Here is a 22,855-nt window from a genome sequence, read left to right as displayed (position 1 = left end):
ACAGTACACGTCGCTGAGTGAACGAATGAATGAATGAATGAATGCATGAACAAAGGAATAAGCACAGATGCTGGCAGTGGTCTGCTGTGAGTTACAAGACACAGCGGACAAGAGCCCTGGGAGTCGCTGAACTCCAGGTCTGGAGGATGCACTGGGGCCTCAGCCCGTCCTCCTGACGCGTCAGGGTGTTTTCATTTGCTATTTAATATTATGTTAAGTAAAGAAAACAATTCACTGGGGCTCAGGGGAAGGGCCAGGGTAGGGATATAAATGTGGGAAGTGTGGAGGTTCAGCGAATAGAGACGTGTCGGATGTGAGTGAAGGAAGACACAGACCACAGACATGAAGGAGGAAGAGTCTGGACTGCAAGTCGGACCCTTGCTCTGAGCAGGCAACTTAAACTCTCACCGATCCAGCTACCCCTCCGTCCACTAATTCACCTGTCCCCATCCATCCATCCAACCCCCCCATCCATCTATCCGCCATCCACCCTTCTGTCCATCTGTAATCAGTCCATCAATCTATCCACCCAACAAATATTTTCTGAAGTCTACTAGGAGCCAACCCTGGTGACTATATGGTAAACTTGCTCTCTTCTCTAAATGAGGGTGACTTCCTTTTGAGGATGTTATGCCACGACCACATTTGTAAGATGTCAGGGACAGAGCAGGTGCAGAGTAGGAGTTTAATGCATAGATGGGCCCTAACTCTCCAAAGTTCTGCCTCATATTATTTCCCTTTTTCTCCTGAACCGCTAAGAAGTCAAAAAGGCACTGGAGGCCCAGCTTCATGCAGGGCCAGCTCAGGTCTGCAGAAGACGGTGGGGAAGCAAAGGGCAGGGCACGGAGGGTCGTCTGGGCACAGCCACCCATCGGAAGCGTGAGCCCTCTCAAAAGCTCTGAGAGGTGGGATCTGCTGTGCCCACTTTACCGAGGGATGCGGTGCCCACTGCTAAGTGGCAGAGCTGAGACCTGGCAGGGGCCGAGGACCCTGGCTCTCTCTGCTGCTCCTCTCCTGCCCCTCCTCAGGCTGGCTTCCATGATGGCGGAACTAGCCCTTGTTGGGCCCCAGCAGCGGCAGGTTCTGACCTTGTAGGCAGTAAACTGGTACCAACCATATCTTGCTTAACCCAGTGAGCAGCAGGGCATGAAAAAGGGAAGGAAATGAGGTTGCCAAGGACACGGTGAGTGCCAAGCCTGGGATGGTAGCAGTCACTTCTCACAACAGCCACCACCCCATTTTACAGATGGGAAAAGCGAGGCTCCTGGAGGTGAAGTGAGCCGCTCTGGACGCCTCACACCCCCACGGCGCGACACCTCCGTGACCAGCCCTACCCCCACCATCTTCCTTCCTGGATTGAATTGATTGCCTCAGCAATGTGACAACCAGAGAGGAAGCAAGAGACAGAAGGAAAGCCCCTCCTCTGGCACCCCACCGCTTGGTTCTTTCCAGGCTCTGTTCATATCTTGGCCACGGGTAGATGTCACGTTGGTCATTGTGACCTCAAGGGAGTTGCAGGGCTGGTCTTAGCCAAAAGCCCCTTCATTTCCCTGCAGCCACACCAGCTGTGCAGTGACAAGCTTTTGAAATTACTGCTTTTTTCTCACATTAGAAATTCTTTACAATTATTGTAAACAAATTTAAAAGTAAGCAAAAAGAGAAAAACGTGAACTTTAATCCCACTGCCACCTGGCAGTAGAAGTCCTGTCTTCATTTATCTAGTCATGCAGCACACATTTACTGAGCACCTACTATGTGCCAGGCATTATTGGGCCCTGGGGTACGAAAGTGAATAAAACAAACATGCGTTTACAGAGGTGGAATGACTCAGTACCTATCACTTCTTCACCTCGACCAATCACACGTCATGGTGTGGTTGTCTACATTGTTCTCCAAATGACCTGTCTGGGAGCAGGGGTGTCCCATATGGCAAGTGTCTCCGCCGAGGCCAACCAGCGACGCCCCCACATCCGGCCTGGAGCAAAGGCCCAGCTGCCAGGGTGAGTCTGTAGTGTGTAGGTGACAGGCCAGGCTGCACCCCTCTGGGCCCCAATTCCCCACCCTGGGGCCTTCCCAACCCACCTGTCCCAGCAGCACCATATGTCATGCCTGTCCATGCTTGTCCAAGCGCTTCGACTTTGCACGCAGCCCCCGGCCCAGCCCGGCAGGGTGGGTGTGGAGAGGACCAAGGCCTGTGGCCCAAGGCTCCCCTGCAGCTATGGGAGGGTGGGAGGGGAGGGGTGAAAGGCTTTCACCCAGGCAGGGGTAGACGGCAAGGCGGTTACATGAGGAAGGAGGCGGAATGGATGCAGCCCCTCATCCCATGGCAGCTTTCTGAGCAGGCAATTTGGTTCTTCACTTCACAGGTACAGAAGCAGGACTAGGGTCCAAATGTGCCCCTAGCCATGCAGTTTCCTCCCTCTGGGCTAGGTACTCCTGGGGGTTCAAGGTGTACCACCTGCCACATTGTCTAGGAAAGAGGGAGAGAGGAAGAGAGGGAGGGAAGGAGGGAGGGAGGGAGGGAGAGAGACAGAGGGAGAGAGAGAGAGAGAGAGAGAGGTGGAGTGTAGGAGGAAGGGAGGGAGGAAGGAAAGAAAGAGCGGGCCACCTCTGGGCCCATCTGCCTGAGCTGCAGCCTGCTGGCTTCCAGGTTCGTGTCCTTGGGAAAAGCCACCTGTGGAGCTGGGACCCTGGTGCGGAAGTCTGTTCTCTGTGAACCTGGTCACATGACTCTACTAGTGTCGGATTTCTCATCTGTCACATGGGCATGATGACATTTCCTGGGCTCTAGGGGGACTGAGTGAGAGACCTCTGACTCAATGTCTGGCACAGTGTCTGGCGTGCAGTCGGAGCACACACATGCTTGCTGTTTGACCAGGCATCGTGCAGCCCGGGGGTGGGGGGCAGCCTGAGCCAGGCCCTGGGATAACAGGGGAATAAAGACACAGGGCACACAGAGCCTGCTTCAGGTGCCCTAAGGGACCTGGGCACGAGCAGTCAGCTGGGAGCTTCCACTGGAGGGTCAATTCCAGCCCCAAGGCCAAAGTTCCTGAAACTGTCAGCCAACTTCCCCAAAATGCCCACATACATACACATGCACACACTCAGACACATGTGCAAAGACTACACACATGCACACACACGAGCACACTCACAGACACACAGACACAGATGCACATGCATGCACACAGACACGTGTACACACACACAGACACATGTACACACAGAGACACACATACACAGATACAACTCTGCACACACATGACTGTGGCCACACACACACTCTCCTGCGGCTTCACCTTTCTGCTCTGCACTTCTCACCGCCTACTTGCTTTATGTATCATCCATGGACTCGGGTCAGGCTTCCTGGGTTGGTGGCCGGGCTGGGCCACGTCTCACCAGCTCAGGTGCTGAAACGGAGGCTTGGGCACACATAGACGTCTCACAGTCGGGAGGCTGGAAGTCCGAGATGGGGGTGCCAGCGGGGGCTCTGGTGACGACCTGCTTCCTGCTTCATGCTGTCCTCACCTGGGGAACAGAAACAGCCAGCTCTTCTTCCTTTCCCCATCACGACCTAATGACCTCTCTAAAGCCCCACTTCTTAAAACCATCCCCGCGGTGGCTAGGGTTTCAACATGAATTTGGGGGGGGGGACACAAACACGTAATCCATAACAGCCACACTACTAGCTGTGTAACCCTGGGCAGCTACCCCACTATATTGTGCCTCAGTCTCCCCACCTGTAAAGTGGGGGCAATAACAAATCTACACTCTGAGTGCTGTGACAATACCATGACTTCTTATGAAGAAAGCACCTGGGCCCCCATCATCTTAGCTGTTATGGTTAACACCATGTCCGCTGTTGTCTGTCTCCTCTAGAATGTCAGCCCCAGGAGGGCAGGGGTGCCCTCAGCCTGCTCACGCAGAACAGTGCCCACCCTACTGGTAACACTCCGAATGTGCTGAATGAAAGAGTGATCCTTGGCAGCCTGCTTGGGCTTGACTATAAAGTGTGGGGGCCCCGGTCACCCCAGGCCCCCTACGTCCAACAGGAAATCAAACCTGGCTCAGGCCAGGCGGGTGAACAGCTGGGGCCCAGGGCTGGGCCAGAGCATGGGGAACTGGTTTGAGAGGTTCTCGTCTTCCGGGTAGTGGGGTAGATGGGCTGGCGGGAGGGTCTCCCCCCAAAACTCTGGGAAGCTGAGCCACACAGGCCTCGATTCCTGCCCCTGCTCCAGTGAGGGCCCAAGCTGGCCCTGGCAGGTGCCCTCTTTGGTAGTAGTGGCACCTTCTCTTGGCTTTGGGGCCCCTGTGCCCTGTCCAGACTGTATTGCCACATCCGGACCAGCCAGGAGCCAGGATTGGGACACGTGAGGAGAGTGTGGTGGCTCCCGGCTCAGAGGATCCCCAGGTCAGACCCCAGCGCCCCACATTCTTGCTGGGTGACCCTGGCAAGTTACTGGGCTTCTGGATATACCACATAGAGCCAGCCCACCCTTCTATGTACACAAATGGGGTTTCCAGTGCTGTAGACGTTTCTCAGCTCCTGCCACATGCCAAGTGCTGGCCGCGGCTCCAGGGCCGAGCCGTCCCAACCTGGATTGTCCCTGACTGCCGCTTGTTGTCTGTCCCTCTGGAGCCACCCCTGTGTTCCGGGCTCTGTTCCAGGGCCAGGCTGTGAGGTCGGCATGCAGCTGGGGTCCCTGACCTCCTCTCCGAGTCACCATGTCCACGAGGACTTCTGCTGAGATGGCCCCTGTCACCTCTGTGACGGGCCTGCAGGGAATGGCCATGTGCTGTGTGCCTGAAACCCAGGTCTCGCCGGTCTGCCCAGTGCTGTGCCTCTCTCGGGCCCACGGGGAACCGCGTTCTCTCACGCTCTGAGGTGCAGAGATGTTCACAAGGTTGCCTCATGCCTGGAGTGAAGGCACAGTCCCCTCGTCTGCCCTTAGTCTCCCCAAATTATCTGGGGTTCCATCATCCCCACCCCACTGTCACGGGACTCGGATGGGAGCAGGGGCGGGGCTGGCCCTCCCCCTATCGAGCACCTGGGTGGAGCAGGCTTGGAGGAGAGCGGGCAGACACCTCTCATTGGTGTGTCCCTGCCAGAGCCTGGAGGTGTGAAGCAGCTCTTTGTTCTCTGTGAACCACTTGCCAGCTCCCCAGGCCAGGAGCTCAACACACACCCCAGCTGTGGCCAAATCCAGGAACGGTTGTGGCAGGAAGTCTGGAGGAAACCCACAGTGGTTAATAGCTCGAGAATATCAACCCACTCACAGCAGCAAGTCTGATGTAACCAGAGACAGGACAGCATGCGGTGGCTCAGGCACTGCTCTCTCCCAAGGGGCCCGAACGCCCCTCCCCACCAGGGGTCTAGTCCTGGTCCAGCTCCTGTCGGGTGTGGGGAGCCCCCCAGGGCTGCACCCACCATATAGACGTTGGATGGGGCGGGTTGAGGTGGACACCATGGTGATTTGAGGTCCAGGGAGAGTGGGCAGACCCGAACCAGGGCAGTGGCCGGCCACCGAGGTGTCAGAATCAGCGGGTGCTGGGACCACTGGACTGTAAGGAGAATACAGTGCCTTCCCTACCCCACCCTGGCACTGTGCCTGGCACGTACCTCGGAGACGCCTCAGGCTCGGTGGCAGACCACCACAACAAAGGGAGACTGTCAATAACGCGAGCTGTGAGCTTCTGGCTTGTGGAGGGCCTTACCTTCTGTTTGTAAAAAAAAAAAAACGCAACACCTGTGAAGAGCTGTGAAATGAGGTGTGCCTCTTGCGTGCGTTCTCGCCCAGAACGTCATCTCAGGAGACAATCCCCACCTGGTCACATGCCAGCTGAGGGCCCTTGAGCAAATTGCTTCAGCTCTGAGCCTGTCACAGTTCGAGGCTTCCTGCCCTGAGGGGCTACTGGGAGGGATACAGGAAATGGCAGAGTTTTAAATATCCCTAAATCCCCAATAAAACAAACACAACCAGATGGCAAGAAAGAATAGCACTTATGACAACACTCGGCTAAAGATGGCTTTATGAACCCCCAAATACACGTAGGTGGGGACAAACCGAGGGCTTCCAGGTTCTAAGGGGGCTCTGGTCCCTCTGACTTCAACTTACCTAAGTCACCTGGACCCAGTGGGGGCAGCCTTCTCAGAACTGGCTCCAGAGGGGTGGGCCGCCTCCATCTGCGACATCCAGGCGCCTTACACCTACCCTGTCCTCTGTCCGGGAGGCCAAGCGCTCTTGAACTTTCCGGGTTTTTGCTTTCCTGCAAATTTTGGACCAAAGTTTTGTTTCTGTTTTTTGTCTGCCTCTGATGCTGGGACTGCAGAAGGTGGGATGGTGGCCCTCGAGTCTCAACTATCTCCTTTCCCTCGTGTTGTTCTGCACCCACAGGGATCCTCTGTGCCAGACCCCGTGTTCGTTTGGACCCCCAAGTTCCCATGTTGGGGTGGGACAGGGGTGTAAATATTTATAATATTTTAGACTCAGTGTAAGACATGAGGGGCAGCAAGCATGTTGGTTTTTAGCGATGACACAAACGTATATTCTGATACCAGCAGTTCCAGGCTTAGTATTATAACACGGGGCATGGCACATTTCACTGCCCACCCGAAGGCTTCTAATGTGGACAGAACACAATTAAACTGGTTTTATAACAGCAACAACAAAAACCCAACCAGCCAACAAACAAAGAACCTGCCAGGGCACCCTCTAGAATGCGGCATAAAGTCAAAATTGTGCAGGGTGCGGGTAATAGAGACAAGAAAGAGGTCCAGGAAGAGGTGGGGGAGGGGAACAGCCTAGGAAGTGTGAGCCTTTTCAGACACCACATGACATGTCTTGGTACACGGGTAGCAGGTGGAAGAGGCCATGTCCAGGCCCACGTCACGCTCCTGGTTGAAAACCAACTATTTTTGCCAATGGACTTAGACTAAACTCAGCCTTCCCACCCTGACTGCTGAGGCCTTGCGTCATCTGGCCCAGCCTCGTCACCCTGTCCCGTTCTTTCTGCTCGGCACATTCTGCAGCCACACTGGACACAGCAAACTGGCCCCGCTCAGGGTCTTTGCACCAGTGGTTCCCTCCTCCTACAATCCTCTTCCCAGATCTTTGCTCGTCTGCTCCCTTCTCGCCATTCGTTTAGGTTTCAGCTCTACTGTCCCCTTTCTGGACACTCTCCATGACATCGCAGCCCTCAATGCAAACTGAAATGATTTCATGATGTATTTGCCTTATTGTTGGCTGCCACCTGCTGGAATGTGACATCCGAGAGAGGGAGATTGTGTCCGCGTTCCTGTAGGTACCTTCAGAACCTAGCCCGGGCCTGGCATGTACTAGGTGCCCAGTAAATACTGTTGAGTGACTGAGTGCGTGTGTGAATGTCTCACTCAGCACCCGGCCCCTCTGCCATGGTACAAGTCTGCATTTTTGCTCTGCATGCTTCCATTCATTGTGTGCCTACCACCGTGTTTCCCTGAAAATAAGACCAGCTGTTATATTAATTTTTGCTCCAAAAGATGCATTAGGGCTTACGTTCAGGGGATGTCATCCTGAAAAATCCTGCCAGGGCTTATGTTCCGGTTAGGTCTTATTTTCAGGGAACACACGGTGTGTGGGGACTAGAGTGGAGATCTCTCCTTGTTTATTACTGGATTCTGCGGGAACGTGCACAGTTTTAGAGCCGCAGGGAAACTGAAGTCCATCCTGTCCCCTTTTCACTCTAGTCTGAGCTGCTTCCACCTGTGCATGTGACAGATGCAGAAACTGTGACCTGCGCGAGGTAGCTGGCAAGTGGTGGCACATGGGCCGCACGGCCGTCTGGTTCACACCTTCTCCGTTTCCCACCTTCTTGATGGGAAACTCAGTTGCCAAGAAGCAAGAGACTTGCCCAGGGTCTCTCGACTCATAAGTGCAAAGCTGGGCTGGACCCTCCCCTTCTGGGCTCCGCCGAGGCCCCGAGGCCCCCTGCAATACCCTCCAGCCTTGGCCCCGTCCACTGCACTGAGGGCCACCCTGTGGGGTGTGCTGGTTACTGGGGCCTGACCTCAAGGAGCCATCCCCACAAGCAGCCAGGTCAGCGTTAAAGAAAGAAGAAAGGCCTCTGAGAGGACCGTGGGCCCCACACAGCATTTCCTGTTTCTGGGGGAGCTGGCCCAGGGCTATGGAGGTGCTGCTGGGGTGCGGGGGGGAAGGGAGGGCCAGGGCGGGCCGCTGGTGGCGGGTTCTGCACAAAGCAAGGAAGCATGACATCACCAGAGGGAGGTAAACAGAAGGACGCTTCCTCTTTCTCTTCCACTTCCTTTCCACGGGGCTCCCGCCTGGTCCAGAAGGTTCTCACACTATACAAATTTTCTCTTCTAGCCTGCACGGGGGCTCAGGTAGCGCTTCTGGGGTTGCCCCTTCGTGGTGAGGAGAGGGTGACAAAACCAACAGCACTGGTGAGAAGTCCTAGAGTGAACAGTGCTAGAATCCCGGACGTGAGAGCCCAGAGGAGTCCCCACGGCTGACACCAGCCCTTCCCCACCCAACCCCACTTTACAGACGAGGAAACTGAGTCCTGGAGAGTGGACGTGACTTTTGCCCAGACCGTGTGTCACCACTGTGGACAGTGAAGTCCTCAGTGCTGTGGCTTCAGAGGGAGTTAGGAAACTTCACTGGCTCCCAATTGTTTCCTCACTGTTGTGCTGCAGACGCCTACGTGCCCACCGGTAAATGTCTTCTCCTTGGGGCATGTGGGCTGGGGCAGGAAGGACGCCCATGTCAGGAGAGCTTCAGCTCTGCCTGGGCTGTGGACTCCGGCAAGTGTTGGCTCTCTCCTCTCTGTAAAATGGGCAATTATCCCCACCTCACAAAGCTCCTGTGGGAATGACGGAGCCCACGTGTGTGGCGCCCCCAGCCTGGAGACTCGCCCAGCACAGATGCTTTACAGTGTTTCTGTAACATGGAGGTAAGGCGTGTCCCTTCTGCAGCCATTCGGGTTAGATTAGGCAACATACGGCAGAAAACCGCCGATAACAGTGGCTGAAGCAAGGGAAACGTTTGTTTCTCTTTTAAAAATCTGGAACGACACAGTCCAGGGCTGGGACACCACACTCCTCAGAGACCTTTCTGTTCTGCCATTCTTATCACCTGTGGTACAAAATGGCTACTTGAGATCCAGCCATCACGTCCTAGTTTCGGGGAACAGGAAGGAGGAAGAAGACAGAGTCATGCATGAGAACGTTCCTAGAAGCCTCCTGCAGCGGGTCCTCACTCACTCCTATTTTCAAGGAAGACTGGGAAACGGCATGTTTTTCAGCTGGGCACATTGTCATCCCCAGTGATATAAACCTGTTAATGAGAAAAGAGGGGAACGTGGATATCAGACAGGAGACCAGCAGTGTTTTACACGCCCTCCTCAGTGCAGTTCTGAAAATCGAGAGTATCATGGTTTTGATCATTCATCAAATATTAAAAAACTGTTATCTGAATATTGGAAAAAAATACAATTAAAATAGGGTTTTTAAATGACCCCCCTTTATACAAAGATGTTACGAAAAGAAAAGAAGGAAGCCTTGCCCCCAAACGAAGCAAGGTCATTGAAGATTAAGAAGGCGGGGCTGAAAAGTGACAGAGCCACAAAGAAAAGAAAGACCCACATGTCACCTTTTGTGACTGTAGTGTCCCCTAGAGAGCACCCACAGGAACAAGCGGGAGCAGAGGGCCTCATTGTCCCCTGCCACAGAGTCAGCCGTGAGGAAGACACATGGTGTTCACAGCAGATGCCAAGGCCATCGACGCCAGGTCACAGGCCGGGAAGGCACTCTGTGCCATCCCATGGCCAAGGCCAACACGCTGACGGGACAGAAGGCACAGACCCTGACTGTGAGGTTTGACTGCTGACAACAAAATTGGGCTCATCTCCACCGAGTCCAGCTGCTAATTCTAAATACATATTTGTGCACCTTAAAACAATGACCCTAAGACAACAGTTTGCAGGTGGCCCAGTGTCTGGCTAGGCGAGGGATAGAGGGCAGTCTCAGTGCCAGCCTGTCACCTCTCACAGTCCCATCTGTTCTGTGGAGACCATGATGTTGGCAGAAACATCAGTTGGTTCTGATGGCCACCCATGTGCCCCTCTGCCAGCATATGGCTGTCCAGCTACTAGGGGACCGGGCCAGCTCCCCGTGTCTACAATGGGAGGGTAGGTCAATGCCCCAGCTGAGTGGAAAGGGGGCTCCACCAGGCCAGGCTTGGGACATAGGTGCCAGGAGGTTGTGGAAGGCAGCCTGGGGGTGGTCACTAGTAGCCGTAAACAGGAGGCAGCTGGGTGACCTGCCAGAGGCCAGTGTAACAGAGACACTCTGAGCTAAGGCAGCGGCGACTGGTGGGGACCAGGTTTAGGTGGCAGAGGATCAACGCTTCATTCCACTACACTCAGAGGGCTCACTGGGCCCCTCGGGACAAGTGGACACGTGGGCTTGACTCCTAGCTCCAGACCTGCCACGGGACCCCTGCAGGCCTGAGCATTGTGAGGCAGGACTAATGGAGTCCAGCTCAGAGCGTGTGTGTGGGGACAAGGGGACAAGCATGGCCACGGATGCTCGAATGACGTGGGCACCCAGTAAAACTTCACGGCCACAATCAGCAGCTGTAAGACGCTGGCCAGCCCTGCGCCCAAATTTTCTCTGGTGTAAAATGGGATACTGGTTCTTACGAAGTGTGGTGAGGATTAGGTAACAGATGAAGTCTGTAGATACTTGTCACTCTGCAAATCTCTCTTCAAACACCAGTATTCTAAAAGCCGGCTCTGCTAAGTTTTGCAAGTTGTGAAGAAGCCAAGTGCTTCCCAGCATATCTTGTTTACATGTTTCTGGGTTTGTTTGTTTGTTTGTTTGTTTGTTTCCAGCTAGAATCAGCAATGGAGCTTTTGTCAAATACGTCAAGTGTGGATGAGCCAGGGGTTTAGACCAGAGCGCTGGTGCAGTGACAGCAGGTGTGCAGCTGTCGTGATAATGTGGCAAAAATCAGGGTAAGCGTGACAGGCTTTTGGGAAGCCTGAACCTCGGAACACAGTACCTCTCACCAGATTGCTGTGAAATTATAGCACAGCCTTTCCAAACAGTCTGGGGCTTAACAAGACCTGCGGTGAGATCCGGGCATCAGATGAACTTGGTCTGTTCAAGGACAGCTCATTCTACAGAAATGAATGTAAATCGAAAGAAACAGTTCACGGCAAGGCAGAGAGCAGAAAAGCAGGTGACTTGGCACGCCTCTCGTTTCTGTTTCCTGCCTGTTCTGCTGGAATCTGTCTGGTGTTCGAGTTTGGGGGGACCTCGGGCTCATCCTGGGGTGGAAGACCGATAGGCCAGCAGTGTCCGGAAGGGAACGTGCAGGGCCAAGATTGGTGACTGAGTCGGTGAGCAGGTGAGAGGTGCCAGTGGAGCCCAGGTGTCTGCTTGCTCAGTGAGTGGGGGACGTGCGGTCACTGATGTGGGACCTTGTGGGGTCTGGAGGGAGGGGCTGTGTCCAGGCTTCGGATGCTGAGTGTGCACAAGGAGATGTCCTAGGCCGCAGGGGGCATTGTGGGAGGCTGGGCTGGCTCCAACCTCCGTGGTCCCCAATCTAGTGCCAGGATGGGGACAGCATGAGGCAGCGGGGGCTCTGAAGACACACAGGGACGGCCCCAGCTTGCAGGAAGTGCCTGGGAGGGCAGGGGCTCATTCATGTCTGTGCTCCCAGTTGCAAACCGAAGGCTAGGTCAGGGCCGAGGTCCAGGTCAGAACCAGGAATGGCCAGTCCAGTGCGGGCTGCGGGCAGGAGAAGAACAGAGAGGGGTGAGGGCCAGTGGGGGGTGTCCAGAGGTGAAGGCTGGGGGCAGGTTTTAGGGGGAGAGCGGCAAGGCCATCGTAGGTTCCTGTGACCCTTATCCTGGGACAAGGTTTGGCCAGTGAAAGATGTTGTTGGGGGGGGCAGACAGACTCTGCGCTGCCCACAGCACCCCTGCCTGCAGGGCAGCGGGGCCCCAGCTGGGGCCCGTGGCGGGCGAGGAGCGTGGCACACAGGTCGCAGTGGCCGCAGCACCCCTCCATTCTCCAGGTCGATCCCAGTGCGCATGGCAAGGATCTCCCGAAACAGAAACCCACTGGCAGGCGAGGGCTGTGTTTCAGGTATTGAAAATGTCTGGGGCCCAAAGCCTGTGTTGTTTTTAAACAAATCCACCCTTGGCTGACTCTCCACCAGGCCCTTCCAGATCATTTGATTGCACTCCTCTGAGGCTGATGTCACCGTCCCCAGTTCTGCCGTGTGGGACTGGACTCTCCCACCCGCCCCCCTGCTCAGGGCCCGAAGCCTCCACCCTCGAGGGAGAGTTCCTAGAGACACAGGGGGGAAGTGGGAGCGGCTCTTCCTTCCATGATCTGCAAGTAGTTCTTGGAAGGACTCCAGTGCTTGAAAAGGAATCTCAGAGTGTTAAGGATGAAGGGGGGCCCAGGAGAACCCATGTCCCAGGGACCACACTCACCCAGGCCCACCCTCCACCGGATGGCTCCCAATCACCCCCGCCCCATGCTCACGCTCACTCACATGCACAGGCACGCACACGGACACGTGCACACGTACATGCACGCACCTGCAAATGGATGTTGTGGCTCCATTGGTGGCAGTTAGACAAGCAGCAATGGGGCTCGGCAGCAGCTGGGCCTCCAGACCTCTGCCGTCCGTAACCCTGGAGTCAGCCAGGCACTGGGTTTGGAGGTAAAGAGGGACAGAGATGGGACCAGAGAACCCAGCTGCCGTGCTGACCTTAGCTGGCTTGAGGGACTAAGTCGTTTGTGGTAGAGGCCAGAGCTGCCCAGGCTGGCCTCCCAGACCCTCTTCTCTGCTGGAGCCAGGCAAGCGGGCACCTCTGTGAGGCTGTGCACTTCTCCACAGGTGGGTGCAGGACCACCCTCCTGGGCTGCTCAGGACTGGCCTCCCCCGGCTCCTTTGAGGGCCCACCTTTATCCTCATGCCAGCCTCTTGGGTCTGCATGGCTACCTAACCCCCTTCGCAACTGGTGAAGTGTGGGGCTTGGGCAGATTGTGGGTCTTTCTGCCTTCAGCGCTGGTGCCCGTTCCACTGGGTGGGGTGCAGGGCAGGACCCTGTCTCCTGGGAAGTGTCTGTGTGAGATGGGGCTAGGCTGAGGCTTTGGAGCCAGGAACAAGTGAGGGGTCAGGCCAGCTATTAGGTCAGGACCCAAGGGCAGGCACAGAGAATACGAGCCTCCCCATGGAGCATTCATGAGTAAAGAGGCATGATGAGGGCCTAAGAGGAGTGATAGGGTGGGCAGGGCTGGCCACCTTAGCTTGGGTGGGGAAAAAACAGGGAGGCAGGTAAGGGAGGGCTTCCTGGAGGAGGTGGCATCTGAGCCAATGAAAGGTAAGTCAGTTATCCAGGCAGGAAAGGGGAGAGGGCACGCCAGGGCAGTGGGAACAACAGGTGCAAAGGCAAATAACCTTCAATAACCTTGGGCTTGCCTCTTGGGCCCTCCCTTCTCAAGGCGGTTTGGTACCTGACTTCCCCTTTCCCACCCATTTACTGTCAGTGATCTATTTTTGTCTTGATTCCCAACCCGGATGGGTTAAGATGGTTCTCACATCTGTCTGCTTCCTCCCCACCAGGCACACAGCAGCAGCTGAACCACAGCTTCCTGTCTTTTTTCATACAGCTGTCCCACCATGCGGGCTGACCCGGGCCCGACGGCTGCAGCCCCACAGGCCACAGGCTCCTGCAGCTCGGGCTGCCAGGCACCAAAGGTTCCCGGGTCTCCCTCGTCCTCTCCCGTCGATCACCCTTCCCTTCCTAGAATTTTCTTTAAGCGAGACCCTTCGTAGGGGCAGTCCCGTTTCAGAGCAGGCATCTACTGAGAGTGGGACACAGCGCTGGTACCAGGCACCTCCTGGGCCGCCCGCCTGTGGGGGTCTGGGGGCAGCCCCCTGCAATCGCCTTGTTTTGAACACAATAGGATTCCAGGAATGGACCAGACGTGGATATTCTCTTTTTTTCTGACAAAGTTCTTCGCATTTACAAAGCACATGTCTAACCATTACAACATAGACACCCCCACCCCACCTGCTGAAGCACCGGAAGGCCACTGAGACCACTCCCGTCCTGCACCTGCGGACCACCCCTTTCTCTCCTTAATAGTTTCCTAGGTACGTGTGTTTTCTCCATGCTTGGACTTGGTTAAATCGCGTGACAGTGTGTGTGTTTCCTGTGACTATTCTTTTACTCAGTATTAGTTTGGTGCATGACTGTTGAATGGCATCCCACTGCACAGACGGGCCCTAATCAGTGGGCAGTGGAAATTTATTCGTTTATTCATCAAGTATTTTTTGTGAACCTAGTGCTTTGTGCCAGACGTAGGGCTGGGTGCAGGGAATTGGCATGCACAGAGCGGGTCACCTAGCCTGTTGGTGCTGGGCTGGGCCCATGTGGGGTGGATTCTAATTCACCCCACTATGTGCCACAACTGTCAGGCGCAACAGTGGCCAGCGCACAGTAGGCGCTCAGTGTTCGCTGAGCAGAATTGAATGTTTAACTTGGGGGAAGGAAGTACCATTACTTCCGTTTTACAACTGACTAAATATAGGTTGAGAACAGTGGTTTTGAAGCCTGGCTGCCCCTTCGAATGCCCTGGGGTGCCTGTAGGAGAACAGCTTTCGGGCCAGCCCAGCACGGGTCCTGCACGGCTCAGGGCAGATCCACCTCAGGGGTTTCTTGCACCGTCCCGGGGGATTCTTACTTGTGGCAGGGTTACGAGCCACGAGCCACCGTTTGCACGCTTCACGATGCTGTGGGATACTGAGCTCAGAGGCTGCAGTTTCCACGTGAGCCTGGGCAGGGAGCATTCACCAACACATGACATCCTCCTCTTTATTCATTTTTAAAAGAGAGAACAACTTTTCTCAGTGGGGTTACAGCTGGTTAGGGCAGGAGCAGGCTGTCTGGGCAAGCCAGGGGCGTTTGGCAAGGTGGCCCCTTTTCGCAGCATGGTTACTGGGTGTCCAGCGGCACCGTTTGCTATGACACTGTCATGTCTATCCCACGCCCAGAGTTTATGGCTCATCCTATTAGGTTGGTGAAAAAGTAATTGCGGTTTTTGCAATTATTTTTTAACCTTTTAAGCCGCAATTACCTTTATGCCAACCTCATATTATGACGGTCCTCTGGCTCTCTTATGATTCTCACATCCTTTCCCACTATAGGAGAGGGAAGAAAGAAGCCGGACCTAAACGTGACAGTAGGTAAGTTGGTAAACACACACCCGTGCACACAGACACAGCCTGTCCCACTTAGGTGTCCACAGACCTGTCAAGGGCATCTGTCTTTCTGAAGCTCCTCTTTCCCCCACCGCCTGGTCCTCATGGGATCTTTCTATACGAGTGAGTGTCGGCTCTGTGCTGGGCTGTGCCAGGGCCAGGAATACAGGCCATAAGCCTCTAGAGTGTGGCATCATCCACACTGGGCAGGTGGTATGGGGGCCCGGTCTTGTCTGTGGGGCCAGGGAGGAGAAATCTGGGGTCACGCTTGCCCCTCCCCAACCAGCCTTGGTGACCCTGCCTCCTGGGTGGTTGTCACTCTGCACTGCCCACTCTGCACCTGCCGCCCCCTCACCCCTGTCCCTCTCCTGCCTGATGACTGCAGAACTCACATTTGCTCTCCGGCCTCTGCGCTACAGCCTCAGGCAGCTTTCTCAAATACCAAACTGGCCCCATTTCTTTCCTGGTCGAAGTCCTCAGCCATTTGCCATGATCCCCAGGACAGATGCCAGCTTCTGAGCGTGGGGCCCGCACCGTCCCCATCTGGCCCTACCCCCTCTCCAGCTGTCTTCATTCCTCCCCAAGGGTGCATGGAGCCCCACCATGCACTGGGAGCTGTTCCAGGTGCCAGGGCACAGCAGTGGGCATGAGACACATCTCCCACAGCTCAGGACCCGAGCGCTTACTCCTGGGTCTCTGCACTCACCATGCTGTTCCCTCTGTCTCACCTGCTATGCTCTCTGGGCCTTTTCTCCTGAAAAATGCCTCTTCATCCTTTGTGGCTGGTTTCAGGGGGTTCTCCTCTTTCCTGAATCTCGTGCTGGGTCACTTCTCTGATTCCACAGCGCCCTCGTCTTCCTTCTCTCCACTGAATACACATTTAGTGGGAGCTCCTGGGGGGGGGCAGGAGAGTCCGGTATTTGTGTTTTATTTTCCTGTCCCTGTTATCACAGGACCGGGAATCCAGCAGGAGCTCAATAAATACCCAACCGCTATGAGGGAACCGAGGCTCAGGATGAGGACAGCTGGTCTGTCCAGACAGTTAAAGTACTTACGCTGGCCCATGTCCACTCTCTGCACGCGGTTGGTCCCCACCCATTGGCATATTTGACTTTTCCAGCAGCTTGTGAGGTGGGCATTGCCCTGCTTTACAGATAAGGAAACTGAGGCTCAGGGAGGTGTGGTGAGTTGCCCAGGAGTACGCCCTCTGGTTCCAAGCCTGGTACTTCCGTTCCGGCGTAGGCCCGATAGAGGCAACTAGGCAGGCTGGCCTGGGCTCTGGGCTGCCGTGTGCCACATGCTGTTAGATAAACTCATCACCAGCCCTTTCTCTAGAGCAGAACACTGAACGACCCCACATTCATCCCCTATTTTTGTTGTTGTTGTTGCTGTGGGGTTTTTTAATTGGAGAAATAAGACCTTTTCACTTTCCCATGGCACATCGAGTCCTCGATGAACTGGTTACATTTCATTTAGACATTTGTCTGTTTAGCTACATACAAAGATAGCACGTCACGTCACGTCATGTCACATCACACGGGGACCTGAAGCAGCACAGGGCAGAGGTGAGGAAGCCATACACTGATGTGGTTAGGGGAGACGTGTGAAACCGGGTTGTGGGGTGGTTTTTACTGAAAGTAAGGTAATAGCCATTCATCCATTCATTTGTTGGGTCGTTTCCATCTTTTTGATATTGTGAGTAACACGGGGAGCAGAATACGTGACCCCAAAACATGCCACTTGGGCATGTGGATCATTTTGAGCTAAAGGCAAGACTCTGTTTACCTCTCCCTGAACTTCCTAAAAGAATTTAGATCGGGGGCCTGGCTTAGAGAGAGAGAGCTATTACCAGAGAGAACTTTTATCTGAATGGCCTACCTGTGTGACAGGACAAACATCTAGTGACCAAACACCTCCTCTTCTTATCCTGTGAGTCACCGTCCTCCCCTTTGAAGCCCCAGGCCCCCCAGGATGGCATACAAGCCTCAACTGCCTGACTTGCCCTTGGGGTCTCATATTCTTTTGGGGCTCCTATACGCAATTAAATGTTTTTCCTGTTAATCTGTCTTGGCAGTTTAATTAGTAGACCTGCCAAAGGAGCTAGAAGGGAAACGTTTTCGTCTCCAACACTGGTTACCTCCATTTCTGTCTCATCTCTCACCAGCACTTTCTCAAGGATGGGGCCATGCTTTCTGTGGGCACTTTGGAAGTCCTTGCAGCATGAGGGCTGGGGACTTAGTAAACAGCATGGATAGAGGAGCTGGGAGCCCCATGGAGGTCACCTGGCCCCTGTCTGGTGTGAAGGATGAGAAAGGAAGGCCTAGAAAAACAGAATCATGCAGCCCCACACACAGCTGGAACCAGCACAGACTGGCCACTCCAACCGGAACTCCCTTCCTTAAAGCTTTCCACCCCTCAGAGAAAAAGGGACACCTGTTCCTGCTTGAGCCTGACGGGGTCCCCAGCTCAATAGCTGCCAACTGTTTACCTCCAGAATCCTGACCCCCAAAGCTGAGGCTTAAGGCTGTTGAGCAGCCTGGCTGTCACACAGCGCACCTGGGAGCCAGAGTCCAGGCTAGGTCCCTGCAAGACCCAGGCTGTGCGGCCTCCCTGGGAAAGGCTCATGCCTCCAGCTGGTAACTTCCAGCCTCTCTCCCGGGCACTGGGTATTCCCAGGTGCCAGACTCTGCCCTGTCCTCTGCTGAGGCACCACTAACGAGAACACCGTGGAGAGAGCCAGACGAGTCAGAGCAAAATCCACTCTCCTTTTGAAGTCAGTGGCTGCAGCTACGCATCAGCTGAGCCATGAGAGCCATGGATGCCTGGCTGCCTCCAGATCTGAGTAGGAACCAGCAGTGACTCATGATCGTTAGGTGACTTCATAAGTGAAACACAAATTCCGAAGCCTCACCGGAGGGAAAAGATGAAGGAATCCTTACCCTCCAGATCCAGGCCGGCTCCGCCCCCTTGTGCTTTCCAAACTTCCTTGGGGTTATTTTTTCCTTTTCTTAGGGGCTGGAGGATAGTTGACGTTATTATTAAGCACTGCTGGTTAAAAAAATCAGATTAGAACCAAAAAAATTCCTTTGGCATTTCCCTTTCGGTTATATAGATGCATATGCCAGGGTCCAGATGGGGAAGGGATCTGCCCAAGGTCAGCTGGGACCTGGGTCCCCTCCCCGTCCTGTGTTCACTGACCAGGCACCAAAGCCAGCCTCCTAGGTAGCAGACAGCCCCCCTCACGGGGCTCAGCCTGGGGCTGGGGGAGGCCACCGTCGAAAGGCGCCAGGCCAGGCCTGGGACTGGCTGGGGAAGGGCCCTGTCTGACTTCAGACACTCATCAGTCCTGCGGCGCCCATCCCGCCCCTTTTCCTGCTGAAGTTTACTCCACCTTAGTGAACTTCGCCAGCCTTCGGTTAACCGAGCAGAGTTATTAACCAGGAAGGGGTCTTTCCACCCGCTTCCCGCCGGCCCTTCCTGCTGGCTACGCCCGGCTAAGTCCCAGGCCCTGAGCGCCAGACGGTTTCCTGGAGGCGGCGACCGCGGGGGGCGCGCCTGGACTTAGTCCCTCCACGTCCTCCAAGGTGGGCCCGAGGACTTGTTGAAGCACGGGACGCATTCGCCCTCGACTCCGGGGACTGGGTATGGTCACCGGCCACCTGGGAACCGCGCCCATTCCTTCCTTGGTTCTCCAGGAAGGGGCTGCGCGCATAGGCGTAACGCACACACCGAGACCCGCCAGGCGGGTTCGGAAATGACATCCTCGCGCTGGGCCCTGCGCCCGCCCCCCGCAGGCCCCGCCCCCAAGGAATGCCCCGCCCCCCGATCAGGCCCGCCCCTCAGGTCCCGCCTTTCCTCAGGCCCCGCCCCACGGGCTGCAACCTTGGCAAACTCCACCGGCTACTCATCCGGAGCGCGGGGCCGGCGGCCGGAGAAGCCCGAGCTGGGTGAGCCCAGCGGGCCGCGGCCGCCGAGCAGCCATGGCGGAGGCCGCGCCGCAGCACCTGGCGCTGCCCTCAGGGCTGTTGGAGCTCTGCGCGCTGCTGGGGGCCCCACGGGACAGCCTCCGCGGCCCCGACCAGGTAAGGACCCCACGGGGAAACTGAGGCGGGCGACGATCGGTGAGCGGGGTCAGGGTCTGGCGCACCCCAAGTCGGTTCCAGAAGGACCCCCGCAGCCTCTACCCTTACCCGGGGCGTCTCCCGGCGCGGCTGCTCCCGGTGCAGACAGTGCCCCCGACGTCCGGCCGGGCCCGGCGGCCTCGGACCTGCCCGGTACGCAGAACAGCGGGTGTTTGCCCAGCAGTGTAGTCGGGAGTGGCTGCCACTGGTGCACTCCCTGGGGTGGGGGCCCGCCGGAGCCATGCCGGCGATTACCGGGGCGAGGGCGCCGGCATCCCTCGGGTGCTTGTCCCAGGGGTCCCCTCCTTGGCTGCTCGCATGGCCTTGAGCACTCCCATCGGGACGACGTCAAGACCTGTGGGCGCGACAAACGCGGCCTCCTGCACCGAGCCCTGCTCGCTACCCGTGGAGTAATTTAGTTCATTGCACAGGTTCCCGGTGCCGTGGCGGGCGGGTGAGCTTCTGGGCGCAGCGTAAGGAGAGGGGAGGGTTTCGACGCAAGGGCCGCCTTTACCCAGCCTGCGTGGGTCGGTTTGCGGTGAAACCTCGCTGTTTCTCTCACCTGAAGCAGAGGCTGCCCCTCACCCCGCCCCCTTTTCTCTGTCTCTACTCCCAAGCAGCCAAAGTGACAAACGCACGTCCTTTTTCCTGGGAAAGCATCAGTTTGGGACATTCTCATTCGCCTTGTTTCTTTCCTGTGTTCTCACTTTTTCTTAGCTCTGGAAGCTGGCTTTCTTTTGAATGGGTCTGAGGCCCTCCTTTACTCTCGGCCACATTTCAGTGATGCTGTCATTTCCCTCTGGTTAGGGGTGATGCCCAGCGTGCAGAGACTCCTCAACTCGACTGCCCCGTTTTCTGAGCAAGTCAATGAGGGGCAGAGAAAGGCATTTGCATGTGTAAGATTGCAGGTTGAATGGCTGTCACCCAGAGAAGCTAAGTGTTGCTAAAATTCACCAGATAAATGTCTGCTTACGCTGTGCAGGTCTCTACTCCTTGGCCAATTTCTATTTCTGCATCTCCCTTCCCCTTTCTCACTTCCTGAACCCCTATAATGTCTGTGTCCCCTTTTTGATGTCTGCCTCCTCTCACTCGTGTCAGTTTACTTGCGTGGTCTCCCTGCCTCTAACTTTTCAAACGGCATTTCCTCCTTTGCCTTCTAATACTAGGAAACAGCCCGGTTTCAGCAGGTCATTTCGCAGGTCTTCTCTGCAGTCAGGCGTCTTTGCTTCTTGCGCGATTACAACATGCCTCTCAGTTGCCTCTATATGAGACATGTCTTTTGAGAGCAGGATGATGAATCAACGGAATGTTTCCAGTGGTACTTCCCTGAACCAAACAGACTGCCATGTTTTCCCAGGTCAAGTGGGCAGTTTGCTACGCTGCCTTTTAACTTTTTCCTCTTTACTCTATAATCCGATTCCCTTAGGGGTTTGGCAAAGGGCAGAGAAAAAAGTAGCTGAAGGAGTCCGGGGGGAAAGGCACGTTAAGACATGAGTTAAGCTTCCTGGAGTGGTCCTACGTGGAAGGCCTACTTTAATGGTACAATTAACCCAACATGATTTTATTGAGTTTTATTTTTATAGCAATTCTGAATATTTTGAATGCCCAAGGCTTTTGAATAACTTTTAATTTTGCTCTTTTAAATCACCATTTCTCTGTGAGTCAGGCGTGCCTATTTGGTGAGACATAAAAATTGAGCCCAGAGATATGAGAACTATCCCACTTCATCCTAGGACAGTGTAGTATCCTACTTCGGTGTTTTATTATTTCTAGATGAAGTGGTGTTTGTTTTGTTGAGGATCGTGACAAAGAATTCGAGAATACAGTTCAATCCCCATGTGAGTTTTGTGGTTAGTGACGTTTCCCTCCACCCCTTGTTTGCGATAGAGACTAGGCATCAGATCCATCACACAGTCGTGCAAAAGTGCTCAGAGCACCTCTCCTACTCATTTGCAGGTCGCTCAATTCTTGTGTGCGAAGGCACGTTTACGGTTTTCACTGGAGAGTGTCCTGGCTTTCCATTTCTGGACCAGTGCCACCCAACAGCACTCTCTGGATGATAACCAGTGTTATCTGTCATCTCCAATATGGTAGCCACCAGCCACAGATGGCCACTGGGTGCTTGTGCTTAGTGCCACTGAGGAACTGGATTTTACATTTCATTTACATTTACTTAAAGTTAAACAGCTACATGTGGCTCCTGACAACTGTGCACAGTTGTAGAGCATTTTTAAAAAAATCTATTCATTTCTGTTCTCTTTCACAAAGGAGGCCAATCCTATAGAGAAGAGCAGTGCCACTGTGTTGTCAACGGAAAATCTGTGACTCCACTGATAGGGTGTTACGGTTTTTACTTTTTTTTTTATTGGGGGAGGGGAACAGGACTTTATTGGGGAACAGTGTGTACTTCCAGGCCTTTTATCCAAGTCAAGTTGTTGTCGTTTCAATCTTAGTTGTGGAGGGTGCCGTTCAGCTTCAAGTTGTTGTCCTTTCAGTCTTAGTTGTGGAGGGCGCAGCTCAGCTCCAGGTCCAGTTCCCGTTTCTAGTTGCAGGGGCGCTGCCCACCATCCCTTGCGGGACTCGAGGAATCAAACTGGCAACCTTGTGGTTGAGAGCCCACTGGCCCATGTGGGAATCAAACCGGCAGCCTTCGGAGTTAGGAGCATGGAGCTCTAACCGCCAGGGCCGGCCTGGTTTTCACTTTTTAATTAGCTTTTTTTTTTTTAAAACTAAAATGATGTTTTTTGGGGAGGGGCTTCATATACCCACATCTGGAAGAGAAGAGCAGAAAACCACTTCGGCAGAGTCTGTGGAAATGGAACTGGTCTCCTCAGGGTGAGCGGGCAGCCACACATGTGTCACAAAGTAACACTGGAACAAATCTAGGATGACACGTTCAGGAATTGCTTCTAATTAAAGAGTCGCACATGGGCAAGTATGTACGGGTGAGATTCATTGTTCAGCTGGCCCTCGGGAGGGGACTGGGCCAACGCACGACTGACTCGTCCCACACTGTGACACTACGCAGTGGGAACAGGGAAGTCAGCCACAGTGTGTCCTTAAGTGGGAAAAACCCCACAGCCACTGGAACCATTTAAATGAGATGATTGTATTTACGAAAAAAAGGATGCTTTACATATACATAAAAAGTGGGAAGAATGTGTGTCACATTTGACTCATGGGACCATGGGGAGGCCTTCCTTTTCTATTGTTTTATTATTTCTGCGTCGTTATTTTGTAAAATCTATCTAGAGTGCTTATCTAATCAGAAAAGGCAACAACGGAAAAGACTCCACTATGGAAAAAAACAGATGTGTGATGACTTACTGAATGCCGTAAGGGACTGGAGATAAAAAGAGGGAACGACAGAGTTTTATTGGCTTCAGTGTGATGACGAGTGTTCAAATCAAATGAGCCTGCCTCTCAGGGACCACCAAGTGCTGGAGTATG

General features: G+C 54.7%; 1 protein-coding gene and 1 long non-coding RNA gene across 7 annotated transcripts in view; one reads left to right on the top strand and one right to left on the bottom strand.

Annotated features, from left to right (window-relative positions):
• Window positions 1–78: 78 nt before the first annotated feature.
• LOC109443811 (uncharacterized) lies at window positions 79–19,132 on the bottom strand. Of its 3 annotated transcripts, none has more exons than XR_016021462.1 (6): window positions 18,676–19,132; window positions 18,196–18,329; window positions 12,613–12,725; window positions 5,621–9,332; window positions 5,049–5,227; window positions 79–3,528 (listed from the first exon to the last, which is right to left on the bottom strand). It is a non-coding gene; the product is annotated as an uncharacterized LOC109443811 (long non-coding RNA). The 3 variants fall into 3 exon arrangements; XR_016021461.1 differs by having other exon boundaries at window positions 18,224–18,329; XR_016021463.1 differs by lacking the exons at window positions 79–3,528; window positions 5,049–5,227; window positions 5,621–9,332 and adding an exon at window positions 9,341–11,791 and having other exon boundaries at window positions 18,224–18,329.
• A 12-nt stretch (window positions 19,133–19,144) lies between these two features.
• DENND3 (DENN domain containing 3) overlaps window positions 19,145–22,855 on the top strand; it is a 46,562-nt gene continuing 42,851 nt past the window's right edge. For 3 of the 4 annotated variants that reach the window (XM_088798926.1, XM_019724659.3, XM_019724651.3), the window contains exon 1: window positions 19,145–19,366. In XM_088798926.1, the coding sequence (XP_088655052.1) occupies window positions 19,265–19,366 (102 nt within the window). In that variant the 5' untranslated portion in view covers window positions 19,145–19,264. The remainder of the gene's footprint in view (window positions 19,367–22,855) is intronic. The other variant, XM_019724645.3, reaches the window with a different exon arrangement.

This window comes from Rhinolophus sinicus, chromosome 6, assembly GCF_057876585.1.
Source record: "Rhinolophus sinicus isolate RSI-liver-muscle chromosome 6, RSI-T2T, whole genome shotgun sequence".
Taxonomy (NCBI): Eukaryota; Metazoa; Chordata; class Mammalia; order Chiroptera; family Rhinolophidae; genus Rhinolophus; species Rhinolophus sinicus.
Note: the sequence above shows the minus strand (reverse complement) of the source record. Positions and strands in the feature narration are given on the sequence as shown.